The 18,600-nt window shown below is 35.1% G+C and overlaps 1 protein-coding gene and 1 long non-coding RNA gene across 4 annotated transcripts; one reads left to right on the top strand and one right to left on the bottom strand.

Annotated features, from left to right (window-relative positions):
* Window positions 1–5,115: 5,115 nt before the first annotated feature.
* LOC126760582 (uncharacterized) lies at window positions 5,116–6,015 on the bottom strand. Its single transcript, XR_007667255.1, has 2 exons — window positions 5,727–6,015; window positions 5,116–5,662 (listed from the first exon to the last, which is right to left on the bottom strand). It is a non-coding gene; the product is annotated as an uncharacterized LOC126760582 (long non-coding RNA).
* A 106-nt stretch (window positions 6,016–6,121) lies between these two features.
* On the top strand, window positions 6,122–17,819 carry LOC126758967 (fragile X messenger ribonucleoprotein 1 homolog). Of its 3 annotated transcripts, none has more exons than XM_050474670.1 (13): window positions 6,122–6,209; window positions 7,107–7,530; window positions 9,711–9,760; window positions 11,027–11,344; window positions 11,452–11,617; window positions 11,697–11,764; window positions 12,772–13,069; window positions 13,152–13,283; window positions 13,359–13,578; window positions 13,641–13,766; window positions 13,864–13,965; window positions 14,032–14,106; window positions 15,692–17,819. In XM_050474670.1, the coding sequence occupies exons 2-13, from the start codon at window positions 7,480–7,482 to the stop codon at window positions 16,123–16,125; spliced, it is 2,040 nt and encodes a 679-aa protein (XP_050330627.1). In that variant the 5' UTR covers window positions 6,122–6,209; window positions 7,107–7,479; the 3' UTR covers window positions 16,126–17,819. The 3 variants fall into 3 exon arrangements, with proteins under 3 accessions (XP_050330627.1, XP_050331466.1, XP_050329836.1); XM_050475509.1 differs by lacking the exon at window positions 6,122–6,209 and adding an exon at window positions 6,386–6,535 and having other exon boundaries at window positions 13,641–13,754; XM_050473879.1 differs by lacking the exon at window positions 6,122–6,209 and adding an exon at window positions 6,386–6,535.
* Window positions 17,820–18,600: the final 781 nt, after the last annotated feature.

Below are 18,600 nucleotides of genomic sequence, written 5' to 3'. Positions count from 1 at the left end.
TTAAAACAACATCCTTCCACATCCAACGCTTTAACAAATTGTTTTATCATTCCTAACTTCATCACAAATTACATCACTGTGTTCATGTTACGAAAATAACTTTGGCGTATGTAGTTGTCATTCACTTCTACCGGTGGACTGTACCGATTTTAGGGATTTGCGAGACACTTTTTTTCTGAGAGACATCATGTCAATGACTTTTAAAATCCAAAGACGAAACTCGTTCAATAAGAAAGAATAATTTGTAGATTGTGAATATGGATATCCCTAAATTTGATTTTTCGTAAAACCTTCCGCATAATTTTTCGCCAATTTTCAGTAATGAGCCTGAGAGTGGGGATCATATGACGTTTATAGGGGCGAAGAATGTAAGCAGAACACGAATCATGACTGGAAAAATAAATTTTATTAATAAATATTTGATAATCGATTAAAATAGAAGATATGCAATATCATAAAAACAAGAGCACATTTAACATTTTCATGAATAAACTCGTAATCTGGACACTTGAAATATCAAACTTTGTTAAGATGTTCAGAGCAATAATTTTTTTTTTCGTAGAACTGTGTTATTGTCAGCTAATTTAATGAATTTTTTTTTTTTAATTTTCGAAAATATTTTCTTATGCTCAACATGCTTTAATTCGACTTAGCAGCTTCTTACCACGAAACACTGCTTAAATGCCACATGAGCAGTTATTTAGTAAATGGCTAGTTAAGTCAATAAAAACCATGCGTTTGCTCAATGTTAACATTTTAATGGTGTATTTAAAGTGGTGACAGCCAGAGCCGCTAACGAAATGGTTCACAATTTTACAAAAACAAATAACAATAAATGTTTTCAAAAGTATACTTTTAATGCGAATGCATGCGTGTGAAGCCACTTACAATATGTACATACATATGTACATATGTGTGTGCTGATAATCAGGTGTGTATTTTTTATTGTTGTTTACACATTTTCCATGACATTTGAAAATGTAGCAAATAAATTGCTTTATAGCCGTATGACATTGTCATGACGCTTGCAATTGACATTAATGGATAATCATCGCGCCAACCGTCCGCCGGCCTGATTGCCCACTGTCCCATATGCAAACACCCCACAGTCAGCAAATGACGTCGAACACCTACTCCGTACATTTCCACACATACAGATATAGTACGTGTGTTTGTGTTCAATATAAATAGAGAAAAGGGGCGCTTGCTCAATTGAACGCTCCGCCATTCATTAATGAACTTCTGCATTTCCGACACATTAATTTGTTGCTTTTGTTGTTATCTATGACCATTCAAATGCTTTTGTTTTTTGTTGTTTCGCACCAATTAAAGTTGTGCCGTGTTATCACACGAGTTTTAGGGAATTTTTCGTTTATGCATTTATGCACACTCACGATTTTTGATCTGCCATAAATTGTATTAAATCAATGGAATGTGATCTTAATTTCAAACATTTTAAATTATCTGGAGTTTTTATAAATTATTTTGATTTTTAAGATACTTAAAGGAACTTCAGATGTAGCAAACAATGTGTGAGCGTATTTACCAAATCAAATTATCGCCCGATATTTTATTTATAACGGTGAACGATTATTAAAAAAAAAATAAAGGGTGATCTATTTCGAGGTTCCCTACTTTTTGAAAGAAAAAACACTGAAACAGTAACTTCAAATTTCATGGGGAATATTTATAATATTCTTTGGCATTTATTTTTTGAAGATTATCTCTTTCAAATTTTGGCCGCGACTACGTCTCAGATTCGATCATTTCGACTAATAACTGACGAATGACACCTGTGAAGTTTTGTTTCAAGGCCTAAATCGGAGCAAGATTGTCCGCATAGACTTAAGACTTTCCTTATTCCCACAAGAAAAAGTCTAACGGTGCTCGCACGATCTTGGTGGCCAATCGACCGGCCCGAAACGTGAAATTATCTGCTCACCGTAGTATTCTCTCAATAAATCCACTAACTGATGCGATGTGTGGGAAGTAGCGCCGTCTTATTGAAACCAAATGTCGCCGAGATCACGAGCTTCAATTTCAGTCGTCAAATAGTCGGTAATCATGGCGCGATAACGGCCGCAATGGACGGTTACGTTTTCACCGGCATCATTTTTGAACAAATATGGTTCGATGATATCACAGGCACACAAATCATACCCAATCGTTTTTTTTTATGGCTCAAATGGCAACTCTTGAATTTTTTCAGGTTTCTCTTCGTCTCAAAGGCAGCAGAAATGGGTCTCATCGCTGAACAAAATTTAGCTCGCAAACGTCGGATCTTCTTGAAACTTTTCAAGAGCCCATAGAGCGAAGCGGCTTCAGTTCTTGCACAAACTGTATTTTGTACGCTTTCAATTTAAGATCACGTGTCAGTCCGAGTTGCTGCGAACGGCTCAGCTGCGGCTGCTATATTTTCTTCACTGCGTGCTGGACGTGCTCTATTCGGTCGAATATTATCCAAGAATGAATACTGGGTCTCAAGATCGGTGATCGTGTTGCGAATAATAGTATGCTCAATAGACCGATTATGTTGACTATAAGTTTTGCGAAGCCCGGGAAACACATTATTTACAGATCATGAATTTTCGTAATAAAGTTGAACGATTGATAAACGTTGTTCAGGCGTAAGCATATATTACGTAAAAATGACATGACAGCTTGACACGACTGACGCGTGATCTGTCAAAAAAGGTTATTGAAAAAGTACCTCCACTTGTATCACCCGTTACAATTGTAATTCAGAGAGAATCCTTTCCTAATAATATTAAAGGTATCACTGTGTACCGAAACTATGTTGAATCGGGTGAATAATTACCTTAGCCCCCAGCCCCCACCTATTATAAAGATTTTCGAACTTCCTGCTAACTTTCTACCGCATATATCGGCCAATATGTGAGTTAGCTCAATGAAAATGCGAGTCGTGTTTTATCCATAACAGTGTCTTGTGCGTAAAATATGTAGATAAAATGACCTAGCCTCCATATATGCAACTAATATCATGATTTTCGAACATGTTTGCTTGAACCCGATAGGTCAGGATCAGTCCATACCTTCCTACAACAATGATTATTAGGAAGTGGTTGTTCTTATTTATATATTATATAAAATATGTAAATATTAGGGTATCCGTTATTTCCCCAAGTTGAATTTTTTTTTTGCAAGCGCCCTCTGAAGTTTCCTCAAAATATCCAAACAACTTTATTAGAGAAGAATGTGTCTACTGATTACGATGGTGATGGATGTTGGTCACAACTCAAACGAAATAGATCGTTATCGGCCAAGTTAGACTGCACGATCTGAAAGGTTTTTCTATCTATTTGAAGGAATTGCCAGGAAATCATTTACAACAAGCTCCCCTACGGCCAAGCGTTTGATTCGGTGCTGTACTATCAACAATTGGACCTTTTAAGAAAGCATTGCCCAGAAGCGGCCCCTTTTTCCAGTAAGAAAAGGAATTATACTTTTTACGTCTGTCTGTGGCTGCTGTTGGCTGAAAAATGCGCCTCAATAAAAGCTTGTGAAAAGCGACTGTCCCTGTCTTGCGCAAAAAGGGATGAGGGTTTTTATGATAGTTTCTTTAAAAAATTATCTTTAATTTTCGAGCAAAACCATGTATATTTGGCTTAAATCGTATCACACTAACTGTATTAAATATTTCCTTCAATTTAATACAAAAATAATGTATTTCTTTTAACTGGACTTATTAACTTATTAATAACGATATACATATGTACAACAAAATTTACGAAAGAGATGGAATGCCTGTACTTAAATGCAAGATCGCGCTTTGGAAAACTCGCTTGCTTCTTACTCACACGGTCTCGAAGGGACTGCCGGACGGCTGTTGGCCTCTTGACAGGTCACAACCTACAGGCATCACATGCGAGCCGAATGGGCTAAAGTGATAACGGTACATGCAGAAAGTGCAGAGAAGTTAACATGAGAGAGACGCTGTAACACTTCCTATGCTTTTGTCCAGCACTATCTAGAACTCGACTCAAATATGTAGGAGCTTCGGAGTTCAAAGGACTGGACGAAGTATCAAACGTAGACATCAAGTCGCTTTTTAAATTCGCAAATGTGACGAGTTCTTCACCTCAAATTAAACTGAACCTCTATCTGACATTACTAAGAACCAGTAGGATGATGTATGACGTGATTGCCGGAGAGTATAACTAAACCTAACCTATTAAATAATAAGTTTTAAATAGCAGGTGACTTAGAAATCTATTAAAGAACAATTATATCAGAGTTGCCACCTTTTTTAAAAGCAAAAGTAAGTAATTTACATTTAATACTACAAAGAATGGTGCCAAACCGAAGTCACTTGACATTTTTTTAAGCAGAATTGGTTTAAAAGTCTGTTTAAAAAAGTTTCAATATTTTCAACTAGTGTTGCCATCCTTCTAAATTCATCATACTAAAAGTTTGGCGGGTTTAATAATTTGAATATTGTCGAACATTCGAACTAAAACAAAAAAAAAAACAATATATGTATTTACTATATAATATTTATAATATAATTAAGGGATGATTTTATATGTACATAAATGTATGTAAGAATACCAATAACTTTTTAGCGTGCCACACATACATACATATGTACTTATGTATAACCTATTTGAATGACATGTTTATTCTAAAAAACAATTTACATGCTCTTCATTTACATACATATGTATAGTATATACCCTCATATGAATGTAAACTGCATTTGGATGCACCTTTTTGCAAGGGCGCGCTTGAACAGCAGACATACACATGCACTTATGTACATATGTATGTGTGGGCAAATGCGAAGAGGTAAATCAAAAATTTAAATTAAGACAGCCACAACAGACAAATTGCGACAAATTCATATTCAATCTGTGTACGGGTACGTGGGACACGTGTCCGCCACTCTTCCATTATTTATTTATTTATCTTTTTTTTTTAATTTAGATTAATGGTATTTTTTTATACAGGTTAATAGAATTTCCAATTCATTTGCAGAATTTGCATTTCCGAGTAGTTATTAGTTGATTGGGTGGCTACACAAACATACGTACGTGCATACATACTTACAAGTAATTGTAAAGTTGCAATTCTTTTTACAAAGAAAATAAAGTTGCATATGAAAACATACAAACATATGCACACATGTTATTTTTATATTTTCTGTGCTGTCAAAAGTAAGAAATGTTAGTCATTAGAGGAAATAGCGTGAGTAAATAACAACGGTTGCAAGTAGAAAGTGTATTATTGTAAGAAATATAGTGCAGGGGGCTTGAGATCGATCGATTTACATTCTGACATTACCATATCAAATATCAACATATATGTATGTATATAAATTATTAGTACGCCAAACTTCTGCGTTTCGTTGCTCTCCGGGGATATGTACTTGTATAATCGGCTTCGGTATTTCAACTAAATCTTGTAATGACCTTCAGTGCGGTCCATTCTCATGTTCACATATTTCCTTATGCACTAGCCAGGCGGTCGCCGTTCTCAACCACAATTTTCAGTTCCGATTCCTCGTTTATAACGTAGTAAAATGACAAAGCGGAAATCCGGTGCTGTATTTCCAGGGAACTCACACAATATGAAATAATACCAAGGTCAATAATTGTTGATTGATAACTCGAAATAAATCCGGCCAGCATGTGCATAGCAAGCGCTAAGGAAAAATATGCTGTGAGATATACATACATAAGTTGTAAATTATTATACATATTCAATACCAAAACAAACAACTTAAAGATGAAGTACTCGACTCAATACTTCACTATAACGTGATTAAAATATACTTGTATAGGCATATTACTAATGTTGTATTAATAAATTCGTAGAACTTCGTCATGGCTTGAGCATAATAGAGCAAATCTTATTTGAGACAATTATTTTCATATTTCTATATACCCAATAATATTTACTAATCATTTCGAACGTCACTATTGTGAACTACAAGCAACCATTCGCAATAAAATGATTGAACTGTCAAATATTTGTTTAGCGACATCTATCCTAAGTGCAAAAGAGATGGCTGTTTCTTTGACACAATATAGTGTTCCGTTCGAATACTTTGTACACAGTGATGCAATAGCAAAAATATGAAAAAATTTAGAAAAATGCTAAAGAATTGTAAAAATAGCTTATCTTACGTATTCGGTATTTAAAATGTATAACTTAATGAGATTGTATGCTTTTATTAAACCAAGTTTTATGTGAGTACGAATCGCGGTTGTGACAAAATTAAACAACGTTAGCGAATAGCATACAAAACAGACAAACAAAATTCATTAAATCGCCTACTGCTTTCAGTATATCCCTAAATTTCAGGGTTATGTGGTGATTTTATACGTAAAGCGGATTAAAAAGGCACATTTTTTTGCCGTTCCCGTTTTGTCTGTTCATTCGCCGTTGGTCGTCGCTCGACGTACAGAAAAAATCTAATGAAAATTTGTGAACTTGCAGTAAAATTCAGTAAATTAAAAACAAAAAATAGTAAGAATAGAACAAGCTAATTAATTGACGTCTGTAAACGGTAAAGGTGCGTTGAATTTATAGTAAAAGTGTGTATATTCTTTGGGCGAAAAAATTTGCACAGCGGCTTGGAAGTGTGCGTGAAAGAATAAGAAACGAACGGAAGAATAAAAGCAAAGGCTCGGCGTGAAAAATTTTCAAGAAAATTCGGGTGAAAATTTGTACAGGTTTTTGTAAAATGTTTAGATAACTCAATGCGACATTATTTTTTAAATTTAAATGTGCTCGCTATTATTCGGAAATGTGCAATAATTTGCGATTTTTCTTGATGCGAAAACGATTACTGGGGCTCCGCTGTTCTATTGTCAGCGGTGACTGCGACGGTGACGTTTGTGACTGCGGTAGTTAGTGTTGGCAGCGACGCGAACTGCGCCGCCCCTTTTGTAGGCGTAAAATATTTCTGTCTACTGTGGGAAAAGAAAAAAAAGCATGTTTTTGCTGTCAACGTGAATGCTTAAAAATATGATAATTAAATTGCAGGAAAAGACATTTTTGCTAAAAATCTATGTACTGTCTATAGCCGAGATTATAAATATTTTGATTTCTAATATTATTTTGTGTGATAATTTTTTCTGCAGGAGCGGCAGCAACGACTAGACTAAAACAACTTATTTACAGGAAGAAGTATAAAAGAATACGGTTATAAGGATCGTAATACGGATATAAGATTAAGTGGTTTAGAAGCGCATAAAGCAGAAAATCGAAAGACTGAAGTAAATTGATTTAAGCCAGAAGCCAGGAGAAGTTGCGTTAATAATTAGTATTGCGCCGGAATTGTAGGTGGACAGAATCAGGGAATATCCTACGTTTAGAGCTATTTATTTGCCTAATTTGGACTGTTTATATTTGCATCAAACATAAAGCGTATTTGGATTTTCATTCATCAAATTTACTTTGGGTCGCAAATTACAAAATTATATTGTATTAAAGCGGAAAGTCTCTATAAACAAAATGGACGATTTGATGGTCGAAGTAAGGCTCGACAATGGCGCCTACTACAAGGTAAGATTATTTTACATTTTTATTATTGATACATATGTACATATACATTTACGTAGTCTAATTCGCTTATAAAACAATTACATATATCCTGAATTTAAACGCATTAAAAGCCAATCAAAACACAGACAAAATAAAAATAAAGTAGATATTTGGAGTGCGTGGTCATGTCAGTCGAAGCAAATGTCTAATTTTAATTGTTTTATTAATAAATCTCTGTTGATTGTGTCAGCGTTATTAGCGGTGTTTTGAGCATGGCTAAGCGTATAAGTAAATGTGAGCGGAGTGTCTCGCGTCGCTGTTGCCGTCGAAGCAAGCATTGGATGTCATCATCTTTGGCGACATTGTTGTACTGTTAAATCTTTATGGTTTTATTGTTTTTTTTATAGATATATTAATGATTTTTTATGCTTAGTTTTCTTAACAACAAAACGAAAAATTCAAATTTGAATAGTAAAACTTCTGTTGCAACGCGATAACTTTTTATATTATCCACACCACCCTCAAGGCAAAAATTGCTCACCCTTTAGATTTGTTTAGAAAGGAAATATATTTTACTATCCGCCTCGTTGTCTGCTGTCGGACGGCTTCCTCAGCCCACTGAGGCGTTGGAAGGACAATATACATATACCTACATATGTATGTATGTATGTGCTTTCGTTATATTCGCTTTCATGAAAATTAATGCGGGCTTGATCCCTATGTGTGGCTCCTTAGTGTGATATGCACGCACGGATTTTCACTTTCAATTTTGCTTATTTCGAACATCCTTACAAATAAATTGATGTACGTACATTCATATTCCTTCCTCGATTCATCTGTTCGCCGTAGTAAATTGGCATTTCTGTCATTATACGACACTTCGTTGCCATACTCTTTCTTGCAGATTCGTTTTGTGTATCTACTTCGCCTGCTTGCGGTACGACTGGGGCTAGTTACACTAATAGCGGTGTCGGTGGCAGTGGCGCTGACGCTAACGTCGACTTTATAGAACTTATTTGCTCTCCGTTGGCATTATTGTTGTCTGCTAAAGCTTTACGTGCCTTCTTTCATCAAATGCTTCTCCAATCTTTGCTTTTTTCTTCGTACATCTTCCCTGATTTTATCATTCTATCTGTTTTCGTGTGTGAATAAAAAAATGTGCCGGCCGCGAATACCACTGCCGCCACGATTTTGACTACGTTAATACCTCTGCTGCTGCGGCGGGTTATTCGTTTCTTCTTCTTTTTGTTGTTGTTTCTTTTCCCTTGCTTGTTTCTCATTCCAGTGTTTTTGTTCGTTTGTACGATTGTTTATAGATTTGCGTGCAAATCCACTGAGCTACTGTTAGAAGAGCAGCGCCTTGTTTTGTTATTCGTTTAAAACGAAGCGCCAAAGCATACAAAACTAACTAGTTTGCTTTGTGTCGCTTTTTATCGTTTATTACTCTCTCCTTGTTAATTGGGGTTTCACCAAGTTTAAAGTAAAATTTATAATTTAGTTTTCTTATCGCTAAGAAACATTCGTATAAACTATTGTAATATAATATATGTATAAAGAAAACGAGTTATGCACCGCAGCGAAACGTCATGACATGTTTATGTTTACATTTACAATTTTCATATATTAGCCGGCTTGTCTGTCGAAAATAGTGCTGACATGTTTTTTTTATTATATGGGTGGATACATTTGAAATTTGAAGATTTATGAATATTATCAAATAATTATGTGTTATAGCATACGTTGACTGCAGATTTAGAGTAAAAATTTGAATTGTCGCATAAGATTCATAACATCTTTACAGTGTGTGTAGCACTTTTTTTAAATTGTACTATATACATATATCGACGTCAGAAACATCTGTAATCCCTGAGTAACTTTGTTGTTACTTACATATGTGGTCTCATTGCATGCCCTCCGATCCTCATCTGGCACTTATTTTCCTATGAAGCAACCTTTTGTAATTTCCTCTTCGGCGAACTCGCTATAAAATTAAGAATAACAACACCGACATGGAAATCGGTTATTTGGGAGTTGATGAAAAGAGGCCATGAATAATTCAAAAAAGGAAATATAGAACTAAATTTTAATTAATTTAATCCGAGACAGAAGTGTCAGAATTTTATATTTTTCTATATTATTGCAATATAATTGCGCATATTATTATTTTTCATATAATAATCTATTTTCGTTTGATAAATTAGGGAAGAGCAACTGCAGTGTGTGATGACGGCGTATTTGTGGAAGTTGACGGGTAAGTTTTACATAATCTTGGAGCATCTACCAATGTTTATTTGCTTTTAATTAAACAATATTGTTGTTTTTTTTTTACTTAAATGTGGTTTAAACAAGGCAAATGTAGTCTTTTTGTAAATATTCAGTCTTGCATTAATTTTATATGCACACACATATTTATAGATAGTATGCGTCGAAACGTGTCAGAACGTGGCATATGCATAAGAATAGAAGATTTATTTTTAGTTGCGAATAGGAGCATGCCGTCTGTGCCTTATATTTTTGTGATTAGTGTAGTTTTTGGAAACTTTTAAGTTTTCTTTGCGCAGCCTAAAAAATGTGTGATATGTCGAATCAGTGGTCATAGAACTGTGTTTAAAAATACATCACATCTGAGTCTTATTTTGGTCTATGTGCCGTGCAACACAGAAGTAAGTGACGCGTTCGAGCTATTACGACTTGACCTATTTAGACAATTCCACATATTTTTGTGTTGAGTTTTTATTTCAACAAAGAAAAATATTGAAATTACCTCCTCAGCGGCAAAGAGTGGTGCGTTCAATATATGAAAAAGAATATTTCCGGATAAAATTTAATGTCATTGGCTGTTACGTCGCAAAACCCGCACGTTTGCCACCTCCTTGCAGTAATCAGTAGCGTGTATATGGTTGCTTGCGCATTCGGTAATGCTTGCCATCGAGCAGCATAGTCGCATGCGATCATTTGGTTGGCATTGGGCCAAAAGTCGCCAAGAGACATATCTTCGCCTCTTATGCTCTACTTTTCTTCTTTCTAATTTCTCTGTTTGCAATGTTATACATCTTTGCGTATTGGTAGCACTTGTTGGTCGCCACATTCTTCGAAACCAACGCCGTTTGTGCGTCCCTATTTAAGTACAGGCTTTTGTGATTGTTGCGCTGCCATCGAAAAGCGCCAAATATCAATGTATATTAATTTCGGAAAGATGCAAACACCTGTCCAAAACTTATAACTCATTTGGACGTAAAATTTGAATTATTTTGAAGACTCTTACAAATTTGTTGTTGCATGTAAAAATGGCAACAGATCAACTATTGGTGCTTTTCGCTGGCAGGCCCACACGCTGTTTCTTCGAAATTAATTTTTCATTTATTATATTTAAAAATCAGCCCACTAATTGCCTCTGGCTGTCAATTAACGCCTTAAGTATGCATATTTTTTACCATTGCTTTATTTTACTAATACATTTGTATTTCTTTTTACTCATTCTTGGTGTTCGTTCATCCTTTTGGAATGCATAATACAGCTGTCCCGATGTACAAAAATATCCCTTCTCAAATGTGCGCTTCCCGCCAGAAGAAAATGAGAATCCGCCCGCCTTTGAGGAAGGCATGGAAGTGGAAGTGTTCACCCGTTCGACGGAACGAGAGTCCTGTGGTTGGTGGATTGCTTCCATTAAAATGATTAAGGCTGAAATCTGCGCCGTTGCGTACATAGGCTTTGAGACACCGTATACTGAAATTTGCGAACTGAAGCGTTTACGTATCAAAAATCAAAATCCGCCATTGACATCCAAGTCATTCTATCAGTTCTCGATACCCGTACCCGAGGAATTGCGACAGGAGTGAGTTTTTATTGCTGTTGTTATCGTTATCATTATCATTATAATTTCGCTAATAATCGAACATAATTTGTTTTTGTGGATATTGTTTTCTTATCGGCATTTTACAGAGCGCAAAAAGATGGTATTCACAAGGAATTTCAGCGTACAATAGGTGCCGGCGTGTGTGTATACAATCGCGATTTGGACAGTCTTATTGTGATTTCGAAATGGGAACACACTCAGAAACGTGCCAGCATGCTGAAAGATATGCATTTTCGTAATTTGGCACAGAAGGTGCGTTACCTGTTTTAGATACGCTTTAATGAATTTGGAGAAACAAGAAGTCTTAAATTTTTTTTTTTTTAATTCGCAGGTTATGCTGTTGAAAAGAACTGAGGAGGCTGCGCGTCAGCTAGAATCGACTAAACTGCTTAATCGTGGGTGAGTTTATTTGAGTGGTGTTGCTACTTAGGGGGAAGGATTCCTATTATTTTGCGGCCTTAAATTTACCCTATAAAGCCATCAGGTGACATAGCATTAAACCATACATTTTTTTATAGATCATTTTAGTTATTCGTCGAAAATATGAAAACAGTTTGTTTATAATATTTTAGTATTTTATTCGCTAAGCTTTGTAAATCGTACTTAGGAGAAGAAATTTCCTTCATGCGTAAGGTACTTTTATTACCTCCTTGTCTTCGATCAGTGTTTACGCTTTACCTCTTTAAAAAGTTAGCTTTTCATACAGGCTTTCAGTTATTAAACTCAAAAAATAAATATTTGCTTTCAATACAAAAATATGATTTGTTATTTCTGACATCTATTTCACGTTTAAGTCATTCACAATAGTAAAACTTTTGTTAACTAAATTTAAAATTTGGATAAATAAAAGGCTACAAAGTTAATATAAAATAATACTCTTTTTTATATCCTAACAGAAATAAATATAATTTTCATTAACTAATAAGGGTGGTAGCTCTGCTTAATCTTCTAACTTAACTCAAATTTTTGAAAACCTGCAGTTTAGTTTTGTCCGAGTTTTCGGCTATAACCGCGTAAAGAAGATAAAGCAGTTTTGTCCGATACATTTTTTAATGTCAGGTGGTAAATTCATAATATGTGACCTGGTCTACGGAAAGGGGGCTTAGGTGTCAAAAAATCAATCCCAGAAAACTAGTTTTTGCACGTTAGCTCCCTTTTCGTAGACCAGATCACATATGATATTTTTTATTTTTATAAACTCCCTTCAGCTTTAAATATTTTTAATATACATATTCAATTAAGTTGATTGCTTACATTATTAAAATTTGTTGACAAGTTAGATTAAAAAAAAAAATACCGATTAATCATTAATTTTGCATATAATTATTATTATTACCACTTTTGATTTACATATATTATTTATAAACAATTGACTAAATTTCTACTTTTTTTTACCACGCACACAGCTATACCGATGAATTCCAAGTGCGCGAAGATCTGATGGGCTTGGCCATAGGTTCACATGGTGCCAATATTCAAGCGGCTCGTCTGTTGGAAGGTGTTACAAATATTGAATTGGAGGAGAAGTCGTGCACTTTCAAAATCACCGGCGAATCTGAGGATGCAGTGCAGCGAGCACGCGCGATGCTCGAATATGCCGAGGAATTCTTTCAGGTTCCTAGAGAGTTGGTGGGCAAGGTGATCGGCAAGAATGGGCGAATCATACAGGAAATTGTTGACAAAAGTGGTGTCTTTCGAATTAAGGTATGCGTTATAATTTATAAAATGTCCAATTTTCGTTTAATTGTTCGATATTTGAAAATTGCATGCGTTGGGATTCGCACAGATCGCAGGCGATGATGAGCAGGATCAGAATATACCACGTGAGCATGGTCATGTACCGTTTGTGTTCATTGGCACCGTTGAAAGTATTTCAAACGCCAAAGTGTTGCTGGAATATCACTTGGGCCATTTGAAGGTTTGTTTCTACACTATAAACTATTATTTTTCGATTTTTTCCCCTTTCGAATAATAAATACAATATTTCATGTAGGAAGTGGAACTGCTGCGTCAGGAAAAACTGGAGATCGATCAACAACTGCGCGCAATACAAGAATCCACAATGGGTTCGATGCAGAATTTCCCCGTCACACGACGATCGGAGAGAGGGTATAGCAGTGACATTGAGTCGGTGCGTTCGGGACGTGGCGGACCGCGCGGGCGTGGTAGAGGTCGAGGCGGTGGCAATGGCGGCAACCAGCGCTATCATCAAGGTACATAACTTGCTTGAATTTTCCAAAAAAAATGTTATTTCAAGGCGCCTTTTGTGTTGTAGGCCGTCGGGACGATGATGATTACAATTCCCGCGGTGACCATCGTTACAACGATCGCAGCGGCGGCGGCGGTGGTGGCGGCTATCGTGGTGGAAATGATCGACGCGGCGGCGGTGGTAAGCAAAATGGTAACATATCAAGTGTTATAAGCGCAAACACGAGTGTTTGAATTTACTTTTTGGTTCTTCCATTCTTGCATTTTGTTGTATGTGTTGGAAAATAAAGGACGCAGAGAGCAGAACGGCAGGGATCTCGGCAGAGACCATTACCACAATCATAATGATGATATGCGTGAGGATACGCGTGAATTGAGCAGCGTCGAAAGAGGTGCGTACGCCGTATATTAATTATTCAGCATTTGCATATTTACTGTTATTTTTGATTTCACTTTAGCTGAAAGCAACTCATCGTACGAGGGTAGCTCAAGAAGACGTAGGCGGCAAAAGAATAACAGCGCTGCTCATAACAGTGAGTATGATGTCGCCAAATTAAATTTCCAAAAGTGACACGTTAATTTTTAATGGCAAACTGTTTTCATAATTACGAAAAATGGTGCGTTTCATAAATATTCGTTTGGGGTGGCAAAATTTATTAAAACAAAAGAAAATGCCAACTTCGGCTGCACTGGAGCTATAATACCCTTCAAAAGTGCATTTCTGATTTTGATCAGTTTGTGTGACAGCTCTATGATCAATTTTTTTTAAACAATTTCTTCGGAAATTGTACCGTTGTTTTGAGTGATAATTCATGCCAAATTTCGTAAAGATATCTTGTCAAATACCAAGTTTTCCATACAAATACTGGTTTTTGCTCGGTCGGTTTGCATGACAGCTAATCCCATAGTGATCAGATATCGGCGGTTCCAATATATGAATTGCTCCTTGGGTGGAAAAGGACGTCTGCCAAATTTCATATCGATATCTCGCAAACTGCGAGACTGGTTCGCGTATATAAGGGCATATAGACGGACATAGCTAATAGTAGATCATCACTTTGATCATTCATATATGTATTTTATAGGACTTCCGACATTTCCTTCAGGGTTAAAAATTTTGAGGCAAACTTAAACAGCTTTATCGTAAACTGCGCGCACACGCCACTCCACATGGAAAAATTCACAAATTTGTGTTTTTCTTATCGTGGACTTCACAAACAAAAATCTCCCGATTTTCCAATCCATGAAAGTTGTTAGTTGGGAACAACTATCAAAAAATGACGTTTTTGGTCAGCAGTAAGGCTGACAATCCTGATAAGGAAAGGTTTTTTAAAAAATAAACTTCAAGGAAGTGCATGTATTTTGAATGAAGTTACATAATTCTTCCATTAGCAAGAGAAATCGAAATCGATTTCATATTGAAAAATATTGACTTTCAAATTATTACACAGTGTAATACCGATTCGTTCAAAAATATATATATACATATATACGATATATAATTAAAAATAAAAACACACGTTAAGTTAAATCCGTCGCATAACTGGCTTTATAAGTTTTTGTCAATAGCACTAATTAAAACACATATGGTATGTGACAGCCTGCCATAGTTCACAATAGCACAATCGATATTCGAACATTTCACATGAAATTCGTGTTAAGAATTTTTCCTTCGCGTGAAAATAAAAATACATGGGAATGATTTATTCACGCGAAGTTTACTATAAGTCTGAATATATGTGTACTGTGCAGGTAATAAATATGGAGTTAGCAGCGATTTTCTCACCTTCACAATTCTTTTAATACTTTCTGGGTTTCTGGGGTCTAAATCTCTTCAAAAGTAATAAAAGATTGCTAAATTCTTTAATTTTGTTCTCCTACTTTATCTTTACGATTAGAAAAGTGTCAAGCTTAAGTTAGAGATCGGCGAAATATTTATTTCTGATGTTATGCTTCCGTATGATAACGAGTAAAGGAACAAAGCCTTGATCATTAGTGCCCATCGCCGGTTTGCCATTACTATAATGTGTCGCTTTTTGATTTTGATAATTATTAACGATCGATTATTAGCTTCTCGGAGAGATTTTCATACACTAATCACGTTTGTTTTTGTTGCAGCGAATGGTGGGGTTACCAATAACAAATCCCAGCCAAGCAAGCAACCACAAAACGCAGATAACAATAAAAACAACAATGGTGGTGGTGGTGGCGGCGGTGCCGGCAGCTCGTCGGAGCGATCGAAACAACAGAGCGTGAACAGCAAAGATGGCAGTAATGTGGCAATCAAGGGCAACATTGAGAAACCACAGCCGCCACAACAACAACCACAACAACAGCCACAGCAACAGCAATTACCACCGCAGCAACAGCAACAACAACAACAGCCACAGCAGTCGCAGCAGCAGCAGCAACAGCATCATCAACAACAACAGCAACAGCAGTCGCAGCAGTCAAAACAACAACGACGCACCAAAAACAGAAACAATCACGCAGACTCGATACAACCACAGGAGAACAATAAGCGGGAGACACTTGTCAACGGAACATCCTAATGAGTCGACGACAACAAAAATAAAAATATATATAAAATAAAAAAATGCGTACGCATGCAATAGCCTCAAAAGCAACTGCGACAACAACGGTGACAGCAGAATATGTAGTAAAACAGAAAAAAAAAACAAAAACAACAAAACGATGAGGAATTAGGATGCAATACCTAACATCTTCGAAGCATTAATTGAATTGAATGAGCTAAACAATAAAACTAAAAAAAAAAAATAATTAAACAAAAAAATATTAAATAATGAAAATAATTAAAAAACACACACATTTAAACAACATAAATGGAAACACTACAAAAAGAATACAGCAAGAGAGGATTTTTATTAAAGAATAATAAAAAAAAAATCATAAGGAAAAATAATGACAAAAAGGAAAATTGAAAATTAAAAATATATAGAAAATAGTTTACTAACTCGATACAAACGAATTATACACACACACACACACAACACGCTAACATAAATCATCAAACAGTTAAACACTTAACGAACATTTCATGATGCATTAAATTTAAATTCGAAGAGGTAAATAAAAAGCAAACTTAGTTTATAAACAGCAGTGCGTTGTCAAGTCCATTAAATATTGTCTAATTTTTAGTAACGATAAACTAAATGGGATTATATTTATGTACTGTGTGAATGGAATTTAATTTTTGTTAGCACTAAATAACAAAGGCAAACTACGCGAAAAAACTAAATGCAATAGACCGCATATGGCATACGATATACTTTTTTATAAAAAAAAATTAAATTAAAATTTTTTAAAATTAAAAAAAAAAAATAAGTAAAATGAGTGAATTTCTTTTGCTTAATTCTTTAATTTTTATTTTCCATTTAAATTTTCTGAAATTAATTATTTTTATTAAAAATATTATAATTTTTTTATTGAAAAAATTTTTGTATTGTTAATAATTTGTTAAAAAATTGTTCATAATTTTTTTTATTAAAAAAATTGCTTTAAATTTTTATTAATTACAAAATTGTTTACAAGTTTTTTAATTAAATTTTTTTATTTAAATTTTTTTTCGCTAAATTCGCCGGTGCAATGATTTCCTCGCTGGAGCAATATGTCTCTAATTATCGCGTTGCCTGATATAATTTAACCACTTCTCCTCACTGCTGTTCGCATCAACTTCGAATTCGAATATAACTTTAAAACTTCATGCGCTCTCTTCTCTCCGCTCTCGCCAATCATCACACTACACTTTTCATAGCCAGCGCCATGTCACGCCCCTTTCGCTTCCTTCGCCATCCGCCTGCATTCGTACGTGTATAATTCGTTGTATAATTTAAATCAGAAAACAAAAACAAAAGCAATGTAATTGCATATATTTTCTTTATTTCTTTGAGATTAGTATTTTTTAATTTTTTTTTTCGAAATTCGACTATAAATTTTGTAATTCTCGTACTTTCATATATCTGTACTTTCGAACTGTAGTTGCCAGGTTGCAAGTTACACTAACAAAAAAAAAACAACAACAATAAAATAGTATGTAGCTGGAAGATTCAAGCGCAATTCCGCGTTGTTGAAACACACACACCTCTACACTGGCGCTCCACACACACTCTCACGCGCCAAATCATGCCCACCATGCCGCCATTTCTTCAACATAAATCCATTTGTGTGCAAAAATGTTTGAAAGTAAAGATGAGCAAAGATAATTAGCAACAAATTACAAATGCAATGTAATGAAAAATGCAAAAGTAAAAACAAAAACAAAAAAGCAAAACAGAAATGCATACGTCCATTTGTTTATTGCCCACATGAATGAGTATAAGAGCGAAAACCGCAAATGCAACAACAACAGCAACTGCAACTGTAACAACAGCAAAGCTAACGACAAACAACAATAAAGCAGCAACAACATATGTGAATTTTATTTAATACTTTTGTAATAATAACATTTATTATTTCTACTTTCTCACAACCAGTGCGTCGTATACTAACTTAATATTTAATTAAATACTCTTAAATTATTTAAAAAGAAATAAAAGAAAAAATGATCAAAAGTCAAGGCATATATTACTACCTATACACTTAAAATAACAACCACAACAACTACATCTACTGCTATCAAATGTTTATATGTAAATGTATGTGTTAAATGAGTGCCGCATGCAATATACAGCGCTAGCAAGTAGCCAATCTGCGCGCTATAAAACGATCCCACACACACAAACACATATGCAGGTGCACACTCAGTGAGCGAGCTCACCCTAGTGTGTCAAAAAGTATATATTTATATATAAATAACAATAATTGGAAGCAAAGCATAGTTACATACATATGTATATATCCCTCTTGCATTAAAGTAACAACAAAAACAAAAAGAAGCAAAAAAAATGTGTGCGGATTGTTAGGCGCAGCCGCATGGTGGGAGGCAATGCAATTGAAATGCAAAAACTAGAAATTTATGTTGCGAAATTTTCAGTAAATGCTTGTAATATACTTGTAAGCAACAACAA

Source organism: Bactrocera neohumeralis, chromosome 2, assembly GCF_024586455.1.
Source record: "Bactrocera neohumeralis isolate Rockhampton chromosome 2, APGP_CSIRO_Bneo_wtdbg2-racon-allhic-juicebox.fasta_v2, whole genome shotgun sequence".
Taxonomy (NCBI): Eukaryota; Metazoa; Arthropoda; class Insecta; order Diptera; family Tephritidae; genus Bactrocera; species Bactrocera neohumeralis.
The sequence above is the reverse complement of the archived record's forward strand: the minus strand, read 5'-3'. Positions and strand labels throughout refer to the sequence as shown.